This window comes from Protopterus annectens, chromosome 10.part0, assembly GCF_019279795.1.
Source record: "Protopterus annectens isolate FY-2018-M chromosome 10.part0, PAN1.0, whole genome shotgun sequence".
In the NCBI taxonomy this organism is placed as follows: Eukaryota; Metazoa; Chordata; order Ceratodontiformes; family Protopteridae; genus Protopterus; species Protopterus annectens.
Genome location: NC_056744.1, coordinates 907,164,938 through 907,182,037, shown reverse-complemented (window position 1 = coordinate 907,182,037; position 17,100 = coordinate 907,164,938). Strand labels below are relative to the sequence as shown.

The 17,100-nt window shown below is 43.8% G+C and overlaps 1 protein-coding gene across 2 annotated transcripts in view; it reads left to right on the top strand.

Annotated features, from left to right (window-relative positions):
- Positions 1-17,100, top strand: part of ALG14 (ALG14 UDP-N-acetylglucosaminyltransferase subunit) — a 1,195,903-nt gene that overhangs the window by 675,838 nt on the left and 502,965 nt on the right. For both annotated transcript variants that reach the window (XM_044085698.1, XM_044085699.1), the window contains exon 3: positions 9,718-9,840. In XM_044085698.1, the coding sequence (XP_043941633.1) occupies positions 9,718-9,840 (123 nt within the window). The remainder of the gene's footprint in view (positions 1-9,717; positions 9,841-17,100) is intronic.

Below are 17,100 nucleotides of genomic sequence, written 5' to 3'. Positions count from 1 at the left end.
CCTTCAGAAAATTTCTTCAGCAAGGTCATCTGCTAATAAAGACAGACAACACCACTGTTATGTGGTACATAAACAAGCAGGGAGGCACCCATTCTTACCCCCTCTGCAGACTAACAATGACTCTTTGGGAAAAGTCCCTGAAACTGAACATACAGTTGCAATCCCAGTTTGTCCCAGGGAAGGACAATGTTCTGGCGGACAGTCTAAGCAGAAACATTATGGACCCGCACGAATGGATGTTGCACCCAGACATTTTTTCACAAATAACTCATGCATGGGGAAGGCCGGACATAGATCTCTTTGCCTCACACCTCAGTCATCATCTGAAGAAGTTCTGCTCAAGGACACACCATCCTCAAGCCTGGAGAATGGATGCTCTCTCCTTCAGCTGGAATTCTCTAACAATCTATGCATTTCCACCTCTACCATTAATGGCCAAGGTGTTACTGAAGATCAAAGCAGAACAACCGAAAGGCATTTTGATAGCTCCAGACTGGCCAAGACAGCACTGGTATCCATTACTAAGGAGCATAACTCGCACCAAGCCGTGGCTCCTGCCTCAATGGTCTCTGCTTATAACTCAGCACAATTTCAAGACTGTACATCCCAACCTGCAAACATTGCAACTGACAGCTTGGAGGGTTCCATGACTTCTCCCCATATCTCTCTCTCTCTCTCTCTCTCTCTCAAAAAGTTCAAGAGATCTTACTGGAAGCACGCAGGCCTTCCACCAGGAAAACTTATTCAGCCAAATGGAAGAGATTCAACATCTGGAATGCCAACAAGGGTCAGGATGCAGCAGTAATGAGCATCCCCCAGATACTAGAATACTTGGCAGAAATGCTTCACAATGGCCTTTCATATTCTTCCATAAAAATACACGCTTCAGCAATTTCAGCAAAATACAACTGTGATCCACCTGTGTTTTCACATCCTTTGCTAAGACAGTTTCTAAGAGGGATAAAGAATATTAAACCTCCAAGAAAACCACCAGTGCCTGCATGGGACCTCAACTTCGTCTTGGAAAAATTAACTCTTCCTCCTTTTGAGCCAGCAGCATCTTCAGAATTGCAATTTCTCTCCTGGAAAACAGTTTTCCTGTTGGCAATTACTTCAGCAAGAAGAGTCTCGGAGATACAGGCCCTCATGGCAGTACCTCCATTTCTCATTTTCCATCAGGACAGTCTCTTTAAGGACCAATCCTTCATTCATGCCAAAAGTGATATCCAGGGTTTCTCTAAATCAAGCAATTCACCTGCCTACTTTCTTTCCCAATCCTCAAAATAAAGGAGAAAAGCTTCTGCACACTTTGGACATAGGCAATTGCACTACTACTTGGACAGAACAAAGGCCAACAGAAAGTCTGACCAACTATTTGTAGCTTACGCTGCTGGAGTACAAGGAAAGGCAATTTTCAAACAAACGATTTCAAAATGAATTGGAAACTGCATCAGATTCTGCTACTCTTTCCATGGAAAAGGTGTGCCAGCAAATATCAGGCCACACTCCACCAGAGCTACAGCCACCTCCACAGCCTTTCTAAGAGGGGTGGCTACAAAGGACATTCTAGAAGCTGCTACATGGAGCTCCGTGCATACATTTTCCAAACATTACAACCTGCCTTTATATTCCAGATCCCGAGCAGGCTTTGCTTCTGCAGTCCTGCAGGGCATTTTAGCTACACCATCCTTATCTTAGATCCTACCACCCCCAGCTTGGCTATGGTATTCAACCCATATGTCAGGACTGCAGTTGCATTCTTGAAGGACATAGTACAGTTTTGTACCTACCATAAATGTAGATGTCCGATAGATATGCAACTGCAGTCAGGTTTTCTCTCCCTCCTACCCCTCTGTAATTCTCTTTTTTAGGGTCCACTCTCCCCCTTTTCCAAGTTAGCTGGGGATATCTGTTATGGTGTATCTGTTTATTACTGTTGTGCATGTCTGGAATTTTTATCCATTCTCTAAATTTAGCCTTCCTTGGAGGGCACCTGGCATCTGGGGCAAGAAACACTGAAGAAGATGGCGCCGGCTGATGCTTTTGTACCACAGCCGCTCTGATGTCGGGGAAGAGGCGACATCAGCCGACGCCGGACCCGGACTTTGGAATCCAGCCAACCGAAGGGGTGCCTGAGGCAGGACAACCCATATGTCAGGACTGCAGTTGCATATCTATCGGACATCTACATTTATGGTAGGTACAAAACTGTACTTTTTTTGGTGTAGGCTTGGACATTAGTGCTAGTTCCAACTGAAGGGACGATGGCTGTGAAGCTCCTTATATCTGTTGTGAGGTCATTGTAGTCAACTTTGGAAAATTTGACCCTGACAAGGGGGGGGGGGTCACGGGAGATGGTGACTTTAAAAGTGATTGCTTTATGGTTGGATCTTACCAAGGAGGATGACACTGTAGGTGTGCTACTGTGGCTGCTCATGTTGGTTAGGACCAGGTCCAGGATATTTTCACCTCTCATAGGGGTGTCTACCAGCTGATCTAGTACATTGGTGTTAACGAAGTCGAGGTATCTCTGGGTGGTCATGTGTGGGCTAGAATAGGTCTTCCACTCTATGGTTGGGTAGTTAAAGTCATCCAGGATATGGGTAGAGGGTTAAATCTTGATGGATTCAAGTAAGTCCAGATAGGTGAAGTGGGCATCCTGAGTCATGGTTGGGGGTCTGTAGCTAGCTATGATTTGCATAGCTGTTTTGTCAACAGTTAACTGCACTTGGAGTGTCTCCTGTGCGTCATGTCATTTGACCAGCCTGGAGGTGTGTATGTCTTTGATAAATATTGAAACTCCACCTCCTTTGGCTTTGTAGCCCTGTGTTTGAGATCTGAATGGTAGGACGAGTAACTTGGTAAGGCTGGGGTGCTCTCCACAGCTTTAAACCAGGTTTCAGTGACTGCACAAATGTCAGCATCCTTCAGGGCAAGGAATGCTTGCAATGAGCGCAGTTTCGTGCTAAGACTCCAAGTGTTTAGCAGCATTACCTTTAAATTTCATTTAGAAGACTATTTCATGTTGGTAATTTTGTGCTCATGACTTCGCCTAAAAAAGCACTATGGGGGAGGCAAGAGCCTTTGCCAGAAGCCTTGAAGCGCAGTGGAGACAGATGAAGACAGTCTCTGGCAAAGCATCATGCTCTGTCAATCATGTCCTCCCAGGTTGTCAGGTACTGGATCCCCCTGGAATGACACCAGAAACTAAGCCAATTGTTAGTCAGTCATTTTCTGTTTGTATTGAGGCATCATTCTTGGTGATGGTAGGATGTTGCTTAATGCTAGGGACATACCTGCCTGGGGCACACATTCAGTGAGCTTAGTCATGTCTCTCTTCATATAGTCCAGAGAGGTACATCTCAAGTCATTCACACCAACATGGACTATGACAAAGTCATAACAGTACCGTTTGTTAAGAGACTTGACTGTGTGCATGATATGGCAGATTTTAGCACCTGGCAAGCAAATTACTGCGACTTTCTCCTTGTCTAGCCTGGTGAAGGGCACATCTGTGTGTTTCACAATAGAGTTTCCTGTGACTAGTATGTTGGGTTTGTGACTGGGCCTTAGAGCCTATGAGACACAGACGTGTGTAGTATGTGTGATGCTTGGTGCTGTGGGTTGTGATGTCCATGTGTGTTTTTGCTTCGGAGGTCTCTTATGTTTGGATATATTTTTGCTGAGAACCCCCACATGTTCATCGTGTTACCCTGCTGCAGTTATCACACTTGGGTTATCCTGCCGTCAGGTGGTCCCGCAGTCGGCCCGAATTCCAAAGTCTTGGTCCGGCGTCGGTTGCTGTCGCTTCTTCCCTGATGTCAGTGCACCAGGGGTATATAAGAGGCATCTGACACCATTTTCTCCAGTCTTTCTTGCCGTGCGGTGCCCGAAGCAGAAGCAGTTCGCAAGTGCCGGTCGGCCGACACCTGAGATTCGATTTGAATTTCAGTCCAAAGTATTCAATAAAGCTAAGTACCCCATTGGGGTACATTTTCTTGCCTCAGTCCGATGTCAGAAAAAGTTAACAATTGCATTTCTTGTGGGAAGCAAATACCTCATAAGGACTTCCATTCCTATTGTATTCCTTGCTTAGGCCCAGACCACGACGTCACAGGTTGTCGGTTTTGTGCTAGGTTTAATAAACGCACTATCAAACTCTGTTTTGACTTCGCACGGCATTACTTTGGTAGGAAATTTAATTATATCATGCCGTCGGAGCAGCCGACGACTGCAATTCATAAAAAAACGCAAGGATAAGGACAGGCAGCCTAGGAATAAGCCAGACCCCAAGGCCTCAGCTGGGCTTGTCGCCGGTTCTCCAGTTTTCAGTGAGGCGCCTACACAGTCCCTGATGACCGCAGAGCTGGAACCCCAGACAGCTGCCGACTCCCATGCGGAGTCTACTAGGCCGACGCAGCCATCTACCGACACCGGAGCAGAATTAGACACCGGTGCAGAGGAAACACCTTCAGTTGCAGAAAGTGTCTTCAGACCGACTACACTCACCATTAAATCTTATACTAAGCTTAAAACTCCTTTAAAGTCTAAGAAAACTGTTCAGTCTACAGGTTAAGGCCCCATGCCTAAGAAACAGATGCTTAAGATGGCTGAAGATTTAATTACCCTTATCAGGGGTTCCCATCCCCCTCCTGATAAAAGACCAAGACAAGAGGAGGATTATGCATCCTCTGACCAGGTTTCCCTCTCTTCAGATTCTTCTGAGGAACAGGATTACACTTTTCCACATTATGAGGATTCTGATGCTGAAGACTCTATTCCCTCAGCATCTCCCCCTGAAGACTACTCCTTTGGGGAAACATTACATACCATGAGGGAACATTTCCACTGGGAAGGCCAGGATTACTCAGATTCTACGAAAAGGCTCCGAGAGTTCCTTTTATTACCCTAGCACAGACCTCTTGCTATCCCTCCTGTTTTAGATATTGTGGATGATGTCTACTTGTAGTCTAGTTTAAATCCAGACTCTACCTCCTGCTCCAGCCAAACCAGACAGATACTACAGAGTACCCGACTCACACAAATTCCTTTATAAAAAAGCCCTATAGCTGACCCAGAAACCATTTCCCAGGGTCCTAAGGGAGCACAAGCTTCTATGGCTAAAAATCCTGTGCCCTCTGAAAGAGATTCCAGAGCCCTAGATAGATGGGGAAAGAAAATATACACCTCAGCTACTCTGGCTATGAGAGCATTAAATTGCCAGATTCGCATGTTGAAATATCAACAATTCCTGATGTCTCAGTTAAAACAAAAAATGAGCACGCACTCAGAACAGCCTGAATTCAAGGAAATGCAGGATCTGTTGCATGCAGCTGAACAGGTGGGCAAGCATACTTTACAATGCGGATTTGATTCATTGGAAGCTTCTTGTAGAGCAGCTGTTACTGGGTCTGTCATTCGTAGACATGCTTGGTTAAAAGAGCAAACCCTCCCTGACCATGTTAAAGCAAAATTGTTAGATGCACCTTTACAACAAGATGTATTTGGTGTCAAAGCAGAAGAGGTTTTAAAGAAAGTGGTGGATAGGTCTAAATCTATGCAAACGGTCAAGGATTTCTTGCAGGTACAACCCTCTCGCTTCAGCAGAAATTGGCCAAAAAAAATTGGTCCTTTCCAGCTTCAGACAGATCACAAAGGGGCAAATACAGATGCCCAAGGGGCAGAGGTCAGTCACAGGGCCCTTACAAACCTCGCCAATGGGGTTCTGCTACCCAGAAAGGAGGAGAAGACAGGCCCCAAGCTAGCAGAAGGCAGACACAATGACTCTATCCTCAAACTACCAAGCAAATCTCTCCTGGCAACACCCTTGGGAGGAAAACTAGCATTTTTTGCAGACAACTGGCACATCATCACAAAAGACAAATGGGTTCTAAACATTGTCTCTCAAGGATACAGATTCCACTTTCATACCTTACCAAGGATCAAAGGAATGCCAAACCTGCCACCAAATCAATGGACAGAGGCACAAAAACAAATTGCAGCTCTCATGAACATGAGAGCCATTCAACAGGTACCTTCACAGGAGCAAGGACAAGGATTTTACTCAAGACTCTTCCTAGTTCCAAGAAAGGACAAAGCATAGAGACCCATTCTGGATCTTTCAATTCTGAACACTTATCTGCAAGTACCAAAATTCAAGATGCTAACACTACAGCACCTTCCTCCCATGCTGAGCAAGAATGCTTGGCTAGTCACTTTGGACCTCAAGGAGGCATACCTGCATGTTGCAGGTTCAACGCATTATCAATTCTCTGCACTGCCCTTTGGCTTATCTACTGCGCCCAGGATCTTCACAAAATGCCTGGCACCAGTAATTGCATACTGCAGACAAAGAGGAATTCAAATATACCCATACCTGGACGACTGTCTTATTCAAGCAGAAAGCAAGGACATTTTTTTACAGCATCTGGTATTTGTCAAGCACCTTCTAAGTTGCCTAGGGTACACAGTAAATGAAAAGAAATCAAAACTAGTGCCCTCTCAAAACATAATATTCCTGGGTGCCAGCTTGAATACAACGGCCCAGATGACTTATCTCACGCCAGACAAACACCGACAGCTGTTTCAATATTTCAAAATAATGGCAACAAAGACCCAACTCCCTGCAAGAAAAATTATGCAGGCCTTGGGATTCATGGCATCTTGCATACTACTAATACCATTTGCAAAACTGCATATGAGGAAATTACAGTGGTACCTGAAAAGTGTATGGACTCAGCACAGCCACAGCTTGGAAATAATGATTCCACTCATTCCCTGCCTTCAACAGGAGTTTCTATGGTGGGCACAGGCATGTCACCTCAACAAGGGTCAGCCTTTCACCTTACCCACAGCCAGGCAAACTATGACAACGGATGCATCGGACTATGCCTGGGGAGCACACATGGCAGGACAGTGCATTCAGGGCAAATGGACTACAGATCAGAGACACCTGCATATCAATCAAAAAGAAATGCTAGCAGTGCAGAATGCCCTAACAGCTTTCAAGGACCTTCTACACCCAGGACAACTACTACTAAGGACAGACAACACCACAGTTATGTGGTACATAAACAAGCAAGGGGGCACACATTCCTACCCTCTATGCAGGCAAGCAATGACCTTGTGGAACACTGCATTGTCTTACCAGGTTCAATTACAAGCACAATTCCTGCCAGGAAAGAAAAACACATTGGCAGACGACCTAAGCAGAAACATCATGGACCCACACGAATGGAAACTAGATCCACATGTATTTGCAATGATAGCTCAAAAAAAAAAAAAAAAAAAAAAAAAGACATAGATCTGTTTTCAAGCCCCCACAACCACCAACTTCAAAAATTTTGCACAAGGACCTTCCATCCACTAGCTTGGAAAGTGGACGCCCTCTCATTCAGTTGGAAAACATTAACAGTGTATGCCTTCCCTCCACTGCCTCTTCTAGCAAAGGTACTGCTGAAAGTCAGATTAGGGAGGCCACAAATGATTCTCGTTGCACCAGACTGGCCACGCCAACATTGGTATCCAATTTTAAGGACCATGACCCAGGGCCCACCATGGATTTTGCCACAAATTCCTCACCTGCTCACCCAGCGAGACGATCTGATTCTACACAGCCAGCTCAAGACTTTAAACCTGGCTGCATGGCAAGTTACCTAAACAACCAGCCAACACCTTTATCCAAAGCTGTTATGGATGTCATTCTGGAGGCCAGGAGGCCCAGCACCAGGAAAACCTATTCAGACAAATGGAAAAGATTTTGCGCCTAGAACCAGGCTAAAGGCCTAAATCCCCTGGAGTCGAACATTCCTCGGATTCTACGATATTTAACTGTGATGTTACACAAAGGACTTTCCTTTTCATCTATTAAGATCCACGCCTCAGCAATTTCAGCTCATTACAGCATGGATCCTCCTTTATTTTCACATCCACTCCTAAGACAGTACCTCAGAGGGGCTAAGAACTTAAGACCGCCAAGGAGAGCTCCAACACCTACTTGGGATCTCAACTTTGTCCTGGAAAAGCTTACAATGCCGCCCTTTGAACCAGCTTTTTCAACTGATTTAAAATTTCTTTCATGGAAAACTGCCCTACTACTAGCAATAACCTCAGCTAGAAGAGTCTCAGAGCTACAGGCACTAATGGCAGTGGAACCTTTCATCATTTTTCATCAAGACAGAGTTTCTCTATGAACTAATCCTTCCTTTATGCCAAAGGTGGTATCCAGTGTGGCCCTAAACCAAACCATTCACTTGCCCACCTTCTTCCCAAATCCCCAGAACACAGGAGAAAAACTCCTGCACTCTTTGGACATTCACAGACGATTACGTTACTACTTGGATAAAACTAAGGCTTTCAGAAAAACTGACCAGCTCTTTGTAGCCTATGCTACAGGATCACAAGGAAAAGCTATCTCAAAGCAGACCATTTCTAAATGGATAGGACATTGCATACGTTTCTGCTACACACATCATGGGAAACCAGTACCTGCTAACATTAGGCCCCACTCCACCAGGGCTACAGCTACATCAGCAGCCTTTCTCAGGGGAGTGCCAACCAAGGATATTCTGGAAGCTGCTACTTGGAGTTCAGTGCACACCTTCACCAAACACTATCACTTACCTCTTTACTCTAAGACTAGAGCTGGTTTTGCCACTGCAGTTTTGTAGGGCCTACTAGCTTCTTCTAACCCTGTTTGACTCCATCTCCCCTCCTTAGCTTTGGGATTCAACCCAAGTGTGATGACTGCAGCAGGGTAACACGATGAACATAGTACAGTTTTGTACCTACCATAAATGTAGATGTTCGAGTGTTCACCCTGCTGCAGTCCAGGTTACCCTCCCTCCATCCCCTCTGAACTAGCTGAACTTATCTCTACCACTTTATCCTATTCTACCTCTGTGGTGTATTTGCTTGTACCTTAGGGTTTTGTTTTATTTTTATATAGCCATATATATATATATATATATATATATTTTGCCTACCTTTTGGGGGCACCTGACATCTGGGGCAAGAGAAACTGAAGAAAATGGCGTCGGATGCCTCTTGTATACCCCTAGCACACTGACGTCAGGGAAGAAGTGACAGCAACTGACGCCGGACCAAGACTTTGGAATTTGGGCCGACTGCGAGACCGCCTGATGGCAGGATAACCCAAGTGTGATGACTGAAGCAGGGTGAACACTCGAACATCTACATTTATGGTAGGTACAAAACTGTACTATATGTAGCAGTGTGTTGTACAGATCTGGGTAGTGGTAGAGGTGTGGTGTTCATAGTGTTTGTGCAGACAACCTTCTCTGTGCCAGATATATTGGCTTGTGATTGAGACCGCAAGGATTCAAGGTTCTTTAGTTTTGAATTTGTTTGAATGTGTTTTTCTTGTAAAATAGTGGTAAGATAATTGTGCAAGGGTATTTAATTACTTTCCTTGAAGTACTTGCTGGATTTGTAGAATTAAGTAGGTAGAAGATCTGGATGCTGTTTCATTTGGCTTATTGTGGATTCATATGTACTAACATGAAAGGTAATAATTATCAGTTTGAGTAGTTTTGGGGTATTGTGAAAAAATACCCCAACTTCGTTTAGATAGACAAGTAAAGTAAAAAAGTCTAATCTTTTTTTTTTTCAAATTAACATTTATATTGTATATAAAGACATTTTCAAGCCGTAAGTTATGAACACTTTTTGCATTAATCATTGTATATTGTCTTACAGTTCACCATCCATCGCATTCCTAGGAGTCGAGAGGTTTTGCAGTCTTGGAGCTCTTCAGTACTGACAACACTGTACTCTTTCTTTTACTCCCTACCACTGGTTTTCAGACTTAAGCCAGATTTGGTAAGAAATTTAGAAAATTCTGTATTGCACTTGTCAGTTTAATGTCTAATATTTAAAATCATTGTGAGAGGTGGAAATAATTTCTTGGAATAAAGTGATTGCAAGGAAATTTCCTACGTTTCTTGCATAAGCACCTTTGACCATCTAGGTCTTCACTAACAGTATCTTCTTTATCTTGTCGTATGTTTGAAGCTGTAAACTGTCAGCAGATATTTTAAAGGGTTTTGGTTTTCCTTAATTAAAAGCAGTTGGTTATTTTGTTTGGCTGCTTCAGTTAAAGTGGATGTTTCTGAATAAAAAGATGAAAACCTTCCATATTACATTTTGGGGGACAATTTTTGTGTCCTTCAAAGAATCCATCCCATGTTTCCAGCACAATATCTTGATGCTGTCATACCTTTTGAATTTATTAATGATAATCTTTCTACCACAGGGTATGTGCTATTCAAAAAGAGCTCGGCACACCAAATTTCATCTGTGCTGAAAGTGTAGCTAGCTTTTCCAATCAGTACAGATTTCTGTGACATAGAATAATGTCCAAGTCAAGTCAAGGCACTAGTACCAGTTCACAGTCAAGGCACTAGTACCAGTTCACATTTGAATTACTCTGTATTTGATAATTATATACTTTTACATAATGACATGCATGGTAATAAATTTAAAGAGGCCCGATTGTGCCAGTGAGTTACATCCTGTTGATCTGTGTCTGAAAGTTCACAGCTTACATCTTACATACTGCTTGGTGCTACATAGGCCATTTAAAAAATCACTGTTTGATGGATACATATGAAAACAGAAAGGTGTGCATTACCTTGTTAACAAACACACCTTAATTAAGTAAATAACTGCATAATGCACTGTCTCTCCATTCTCAGCAGTAACTTAAGAAGGTAAAGATATGAAATGTTGGTATCAGCTTCTCACAGTAAAGCAGTAATAGGTGGATAGACTTTAGACAGTTTCCGTGCTTGCAGTTTTTCAAAGCACTGTCTAACGTTGTCTCCTGTAGACCAAATCAACTCTTCAAGAAATGACACACCAAACTTATCCTTCTTTCCTATCTAGTAGTTTAACATCAGATGTTATTAGATTGTTCCACCTTCCTCTACCTGTAGGAATTAAGGGCAGCAGGAAGTCAGCTCAGCCCCCCAAAACTTTCCCAGGCTGTCAAACTCCTCACTTTTACCCACAACCCTTTGCTCAGTAGGAAACCCTCCAGTTCTTTTTTGCTGCAGATCAGTAGTGGCACATCATTTGGTTTACTCAGGCTATCATTTTTTCTTCTTCTTTCTTGATAGTTATATAGGGTATTCTCTAGTACATTATTTGATTTATGGCTCTTTCTGCTCTTTTACACTCTTGGTCATAAATGAACACTGGCAACTGGTTCAGGCAAATAAAACGGTAGACTCCAGATGAAATAAGTTTATTTAATGGATAAAAGAATGCGCTTTTCATCCAGTATATTAACTTGAACTTCTTCAGAACTAATTTCGTCTGGAGTCTACTGCTTTTTTGTTTGAACCAATTGCCAGTGTTTCATTTTTGGTTGGACATTCTTGGTCATGTCCAGCCTATTAGTCCTTGAGTTTAAGGTTACTAGTTTCCTGGTCTGGTACCTGATTTTCTCAATTTATTAGCATTTGTGCCTTTCTGTACAGTATTCCCTTGCTAATTTCTGAGTTTATTCAAGAGGTTTTCAGATGCAATTCTATCTTTATCTGGAACTCGGGCTTCTTAGTGTTTTATCTTGGACAGAAGTTTTCCCTTAGTATTCTGCCCAGAAGTCAGTGTTAGCATTGTGTTTAGATTAATTTCTATTTCTGTATTTTAAGGCTATTTCTCTGACTTCTGAGGTAGTCAACACTAGTCCAAAGTTGTTTTCATAGTTTGGGCTTTTCTTTTGTCAAGATTTCATAATCAGTTACTTGTGTGTATGCGGCTTGCATCTGGCTCCTTGCTTTTCTTCACATTAACCATAGCTTGTATTTCTTTGACCTCTCATCACCCCAGTTCTGGCTTCATTGTTGGCAGCAGTAACATTTGAATTTTCCCTTGAAGAATATGGAGGTAGTGTCTGTCTTCTGTTCTACAGATCTGTCATCAAGAATATTTGACTTTACTTCTGTGCTTCACTGTAAGATGTAGTTCCCTTTTATTGCAATGTAGCAAATATCTGTCCATTACTTGCTTAGAGATTGCTTAATTTTGTTCCGAGTCAAATGGAACTTGTGTTGTAAATGCTTTTCACTCTAGCCCATTTCTCAGTTCAGTTTCAAACTTCCTGATGTTCTTCGTCTCACATTGCTGCAGTCATGACCTGTGGGTAGTCCGCTGTCCTCGGTCGGCCCGAATACCAAAGGGCTAGGCTGGCGTCGGTCATTGTCGCTTAGGGCTGACGTCAGTACGCAGTAGTACTTAAGCGCATGACCGACGCCATATCCTCAGTCTTTCTTGCCGCGTGGTTCGAAGCAGAAGCAGTGTTTGCGAGTGCCGTTCGGCGTTCTGAAATTTTCATTTACCGAGTTTCAGACAGAAGACCAAGTTGGGCTAAGTACCCCGTTGGGGAAATTTTTGTTTTTTCTTGCCTCAGTTATCCGGATGTCAGAAAAAGTCAATAATTGCATTTCTTGTGGGAAACAGATACCTCATAGGGATTATCATTCTCTCTGTATTCCTTGCTTAGGGCCTGAGCACGACGTAGTCGGGTGTCGCTTTTGTGCTAGATTTAATAAGCGCACCATTAAGCGAAGGTTAGACTGTGCCAGGCTTGTTTTCGGTAAGCGGTGTAACTATAACATGCCGTCGGATCCTCCGACACCCGCTACCACTAAGAAGCGTAAGGATAAATCCTTGAGATCTAAACCGGATGAGTCGTCCGTTGCGGACGCCGGTTCCTCGGAGCCTCCGGTTGAATCTATGGATCCTGCCGAGGGTTTGGCTGAATCCCAGGGGGAACCTTTACTTTTACAGGAGTTGGCCTCTCAGGAGTCAGGACAGGCCGAGGGTGCTTCTCAGGTTTCAGTAGTTCCATCCTTACAAAAGGTTATTAGGCCTTCTACTTCAGTGGCTAAAGGCCATGCTAAGGCCAAACCTGGTCTTGCTGGACCTGGTCTTTCTTCTAGCTCTCCAGCCCCTGTTCCTAAAAAACATATGTTGAAAATGGCGGAGGACTTGATTACCTTGATCAGGGGTTCTATGCCCCCCCCCAGAGAAGAGGCCTAGGGTGGAGGCAGATTTAGAGGGAATGGATCATTCCTCGGACTACTCTGATTCCTCAGCTGAAGAAATTCAGGATTTTCCTTCCTATTCTGATTCGGATGCAGAGGACTCCTGTCCTTCTGCTTCTCCTCCAGAAGATTTTTCCTTTTCTGAAACTTTACATACCATGAGGGAGCATTTCAAGTGGGAAGGTCAAGATTTTTCAGATTCTAGGAAAAGGCTTAGGGAATTTTTGTTTCTACCACAACATAAGCCCTTGGCTATTCCTTCTGTCTTAGATGTTGTTCAGGATGTTTTTTCTGAAGCTTCCCTTAATCCTGATTCTCTGCCTCCGGCCCCTGTTATGCCTGACAGGTATTACAGAGTTCCAGAAGCACATAAGTACTTGTATAAGAGTCCTAGGGCTGATCCGGAAACCATTATTCCAGGCCCTAAGGGGGTTAAGGCTTCTGTGGCTAAAAATCCAGTCCCTTTGGATAGAGATTCTAGGGCATTAGACAGGTGGGGGAAAAAAGTGTACACCTTCTCTATGTTAGCTATGAGGGCTTTGAATTGCCAATTTCATATGCTGAAGTATCAGAACTTTTTGTTAGGCCAATTGAAATCTAAGGTGGATGCTTTATCTGAGGGTATAGAGTGTAAGGAGCTCCAGGAGTTGGTTCATGCATCAGATCAAGTTGGCAAGCATTCTTTGCAGTGTGGTTTTGATGCTCTTCAGGCTTCTGCAAGGGTGGCTGCTACAGGTTCAGTTATTCGTAGGCATGCCTGGCTTAAGGATCAAAATTTGACAGAACATGTAAAGGCTTGAATTTTGGATGCTCCTCTTCAATCTGAAGTTCTTTTTGGTCCTCCTGTGGAATCAGTTTTGAAAAAGATGGAAGATAAGGCTAAGTCTATGCAGATGGTCAAGGATTTTTTGCAGGTGCAGCCCCCTAAGTTTAGTAGGAATTGGCCTGCTAGGGGATGGTCTTATCCTTCTTCGGATTATCAGCCTAAGGGCAGGTCTAGACGGGGTAGAGGCAGGGCTCACGCTCAGGGTTCCTTCAGGCCTAGGACTTGGAGTTCTCCTGCACAGTCTTCTGGTGAGGGCAGGGGTCAGCCCTTTCGTAAGCAGACCCAATGACCTGTATCTTCCGCTGCCAGACCCTCCCTTACTGGCAGCTCCTCTAGGAGGAAAGTTGGGACTTTTCAAAGAAAACTGGAATTTGATCACCCAAGACAAATGGGTGTTGGATATAATAAATCGAGGTTACAAGTTTTATTTTCACACTTTTCCTCCTTTCAAGGGCATGCCGGATGTGCCTCCTCAACAAAGGCTGGAGGCTCAGGAGCAGATTTCTTTACTTTTGCAGATGGAGGCGATTCAGGTGGTCTCTCCTTCAGAAGTAGGCCTAGGGTTTTATTCCCGTCTATTCCTGGTACCAAAGAAAGGAAACACTTGGAGGCCAATTCTGGATTTGTCCATTCTCAACACCTACCTAGAAATTCCAAAGTTCAAGATGTTAACATTACAACAACTTCTGCCTATGATAGGCAAAGATCATTGGATGGTAACCCTGGATCTCAAAGAGGCCTATCTTCACATCCCTATCAAGCCCAGCTGCAGGAGATTCCTGAGATTTCGGGCTGGTACTTCACATTATCAATTCTCTGCATTGCCCTTTGGCTTATCTACTGCCCAGGGTGTTCACAAAGTTCTGGCTCCTGTGATTGCTTTCTTGAGACAGGGAGGAATACAAATTTATCCTTATTTGGACGATTGCCTGATTCTTGCTCAAAACAAAGTCAAATTACTACAGCATCTCCAGTATGTAATGACAGTTTTAAGGTGCCTAGGGTATACTGTGAACGAAATAAAGTCCAGTCTAGTGCCCTCTCAGGACATGTGCTTTCTGGGTGTGAGACTGAATACAGCCTCTCAGATGGCATTTCTGACCCCGGACAAACAAAGAACTCTTCCTCTCTACTTCCAGCAGTTATCAGTAATGTCCAGGCTGACTGCAAGGACAGTCCTCCAAGCCTTGGGGTTCATGGCATCTTGCATTCTAGTACTTCCCAATGCCAAACTGCATATGAGGAAGCTTCAATGGTATCTCAAAAGTGTGTGGGCTCAGCACTCCCACAGTTTGGACACTGTCATTCGGATTATACCTTGCATCCAGAAAGAATTACTTTGGTGGGCTCAGGAATGTCACCTAAACAAGGGACTCTCTGTGTCCAGACCAGAGGCGAGTCAGATCCTAACGACGGATGCCTCGGACTTGGCTTGGGGAGCACACTTCAATGGAAAATGGATACAAGACATGTGGCCTCCCAAACTTCTACATTTGCATATCAACATGAAGGAGATGTTAGCAGTTCAATTTGCTTTGATGGCGTTCAAGGAACTCCTTCAGCCAGGACAGGTGTTGATACAAACAGACAACACAACAGTCATGTGGTACATCAACAAGCAGGGGGGTACCCATTCTTACCCTCTTTGCAGACAAGCAATGATTTTATGGGAGACTGCTCTGGGTTTGCGAATCAATCTTCAGGCAAGGTTGAGTACAGAACTCCCTAGCAGATGTTTTGAGCAGACAAATGGTGGATCCCCACGAGTGGAAGCTGGATCCTCAGATTTTCAAACAATTGACTGTGGCTTGGGGAACTCCAGACATAGATCTATTCGCTTCCCCACTCAATTTCCAACTTCCAAAATTTTGCACAAAGATGTTCCACCCAGATGCTTGGAAAGTGGATGCTCTGTCTTTCAGTTGGAACAACCTTCACGTTTATGCTTTTCCTCCTCTGCCTCTTTTTCCCAAGGTACTCTTGAAAGTCAGACGGGACAAGCCTTGCATGATTCTGATAGCACCAGACTGGCCACGTCAACATTGGTATCCTCTGCTGAGGAGTTTAATCCAGGAGCCTCCTTGGCCTCTGCCACAGATTCCTCATTTGTTGTCTCAGTCAAACAATCATTTTCTCAATGTTCAGGTACAGTCCCTCCATCTGACAGCCTGGCGTATTCTGTGATGGAGCCGGTGGGGTCTCAGCTTCCTCAACAGGTTTTAGATGTCATTTTGGAAGCTAGGCGGCCTAGCACTAGAAAAGTTTATGCTGATAAATGGAAGATATTTTTTCTTTGGAGCACTGCAAAGGGTTTTGATGTTTCGGTGCCTAATTTGAGTTTTGCTCTACAGTACCTTACTGAATTACTGGACAAGGGTTTGTCATTCTCTTCTGTGAAGGTTCATGCTGCAGCCATTTCTGCTCACTATGATTGTGACCCTCCTTTATTTTCCCATCCTTTGTTCAAACAATTTCTTAGAGGGGCAAAGAATATAAGACCCCCACGTAGAGCTCCTACTCCTTCCTGGGATCTCAATTTTGTTTTGGAGAAACTTACTTTACCTCCTTTTGAACCTGCAGCTACGTCTGAACTGAAGTTTTTGTCTTGGAAGACTGCTTTTTTGTTGGCCATTACCTCTGCCAGGAGGGTATCTGAATTACAGGCTCTCATGGCAGTAGAACCTTTTTTGATATTTCATAAGGATAGAGTTTCTTTGCGGACTAACCCTACTTTCATGCCTAAAGTGATTTCTAGTGTGGCCTTGAATCAGTCTATTCATTTGCCTACTTTTTATGCTGAACCCCAAAATAAAGGGGAAAAAGTATTGCATTCTTTGGATATCCATAGGCAGTTACGTTACTACTTGAACAGAACTAAGGAGTTCAGACAGACTCAACAGTTATTTGTTTCTTTTACCTTGAGTTCACAGGGGAAAGCTGTTTCTAAGCAGACTATTTCAAAGTGGATTGGTCATTGTATTGCCTTTTGTTATTCTCATCATGGGAAGGATGTCCCTGCTGGGATCAGGCCTCATTCTACTAGGGCTACTGCCACTTCTACTGCTTTTTTGAGGGTGTAGCTACTAAGGATATTTTGGAAGCAGCTACTTGGAGTTCTGTACACACTTTCACTAAGCATTACCATCTCCCTCTCTATTCCAAGTCCAGGGCTGGGTTTGCCACTGCAGTTTTACAGGGCATGTT